Source organism: Sphaeroforma arctica (assembly GCF_001186125.1).
Source record: "Sphaeroforma arctica JP610 unplaced genomic scaffold supercont1.1322, whole genome shotgun sequence".
In the NCBI taxonomy this organism is placed as follows: domain Eukaryota; class Ichthyosporea; order Ichthyophonida; genus Sphaeroforma; species Sphaeroforma arctica.
Window position 1 is genome coordinate 1 of NW_014039236.1, and position 2,366 is coordinate 2,366.

General features: G+C 43.5%; 1 protein-coding gene across 1 annotated transcript in view; it reads left to right on the forward strand.

The window, feature by feature from the left end:
* The first annotated feature begins 472 nt into the window (after positions 1–472).
* SARC_10610 (hypothetical protein) overlaps positions 473–2,366 on the forward strand; it is an 8,514-nt gene continuing 6,620 nt past the window's right edge. The window contains exons 1-2 of the mRNA XM_014295340.1: positions 473–733; positions 1,589–1,682. Coding sequence (XP_014150815.1) covers positions 489–733; positions 1,589–1,682 — 339 coding nt within the window. The 5' untranslated portion in view covers positions 473–488. The remainder of the gene's footprint in view (positions 734–1,588; positions 1,683–2,366) is intronic.

Consider the following 2,366-nt stretch of genomic DNA (forward strand, 5'->3'; position numbering starts at 1 on the left):
AATATTTGAACATATATGAATATATACTCGTGTATGTAATTGCAATGAAAACATATTCCTGCTGGCCTGAGTCTGTGTATACCTGCACATTTATTGAAGCCTTCGCTCCGCTGGTAAAGTGTATGGTACAGAACATTTTTGTATTCCTCTATAGGAGTATGTGCGCAGTTTCGTACGCTTATGTATACGCAATCGATGCGTTCATCCGCCCTTGTGCACATGATTTGCTCACCTCTCCCACTCATTGTATATTGAATGGGATTTTACTACTGCCCATTGCAGTACTGTTTGCACGAGTCAACTTCTAGGCATGCCATCACGGGTGCGTTCCAATAATTCATGTGTCATCGAAAGTGTGGTATCCTGGCTACTGGTAGTTGGCTATATACATGGCTAAGTGTTCTTGAGAAACACCGTGTAACCAGCAACAAACCAGCCTCCACTATACACACCCTCCTCCGCCCCTCCTACAGTCTAACGAGCTGCGTATGAACACTTTAAACCTCGACATCCTGGCCACCCTGCTGGAACTCAAAAGTCTGGATCTACGTCACAACAATGCGATCTGTGAGCCCTCCCACCTGGCTGTCTTGGCCAATCAGATGGGAGGATTGGGAGTGGATTGTCCATTCACATTGCGTGCTGCGAAGTCGGAGAAGTTGCACGCGGCGGATAGAGATGCGACACTCCTGCGGTCACAGTTGACACCCCACAGTACGGGCACATTGCGGAGGTTAGTATACTCATATATATATATATATGTGTGTGTGTGGTGTTACTCATATATATATATATATATATATATGTGTGTGTGTGTGTATGTATGTATGTATGTATGTACGTATTTATATATGTATATGTTTGTATGTATGTATGTTTGTATGTATGTATGGCACATGACCTTTCGGTATATGATTTTGGTATACAGTACAGTCAAGACCACACTGTGCTATCTGTAAACTTACGAGAGGTATGTTGTGGATTGACCCACAACTCGTTTCACTTCCTATCGCAATGCCATAGTCGCCGCACCGCACAAACTCGCGCTCTGCGAAGTCAACGAACACGCACACAGATAAGACACGCATGCATATGCACACCCCTATATTGTGAATGGCGAGCACGTGGGCATTCGCAGGTCATCATAGGCTGCGATGTTCTCAGATAGGCACACTTTCCTGGCAGGCAGCCGTGTGCATACTTTTATTCGTTGATCGCTAGCTAAACCACTTAAAATTAGCGGTTCATTGAACCTACTTTCGTATCTGTTCGACTAGTAAGTACACTGAGACAGTGTTGTTGTTCTGATATGACTGCCCATATGATGTGTGCGTGTTGTGGACGCAAGCGCATAAACAGATACACATACACGCTCATACTCACACACATACATGCAGATTCATACATGCACGTACATACATATACATACACACACGCATACACGCATATGCACATACATATATACACATAGACACACATACGTACACAGCCACATACACATTCATACACGTACGTTAACATACCCGTATCAATCTTCGGGTTAACGTTTTATAAACTGTACCACAACCTACCTACCACTCCTCCTCAGGCGATTGGCGTTGGTGTTTGGGGACACCACTGACCCCGATACAGTGGACCGGGAGGGCGTTGTGCAGCGGCTACTGTCACACTACGAGCGAATGGTATGGGATGTGTATATGGTATGATGTGTGTCTATGGTATGATGTGTATATGGTATGATGCGTGTTTATGGTATGATGTGTATATGGCTTGGTGTGTGTATATAGTATGGTGTGTGTTTATAGTATGGTGTGTGTATATAGTATGGTGCGCATATGGTATGATGTGTATATGGTATGGTGTGTGTATGTAGTATGGTATGTGTTTATGGTACGATGTGTATATGACATGGTGTGTGTTTATGGTATGATGTGTATATGTCATGGTGTGTGTTTATGGTATGATGTGTATGTAGTATGGTGCGTGTTTGTAGCATAAATAAGTTGCATGCACAGAACAATAACTGCGGGCCGTCACACTGTGGTTTGGGCCCCTCTCACACTGTGTAGTCTTGGACTGTACCGCGTGGATGCAAACGTTTTATGTACTTATGATCAATCACTACTACTAATATAAGTATTTGTACTTGACAAGTAGCTCATAGCCATAACCTTACTTGTGCTACCACATAGCTACCTGGACACAAACGTATAGCTACTTTTGATTATTTAATACACATACGTGCACGCCTGAAACGCTCCTGTTCGATTGCATCTTTACGCAAACTCATAGACACCAAACACACATACAGAACCGCTCAAGAACGTAGACATACACTCACTTAGTCGTACGTCAGCATGTGTACC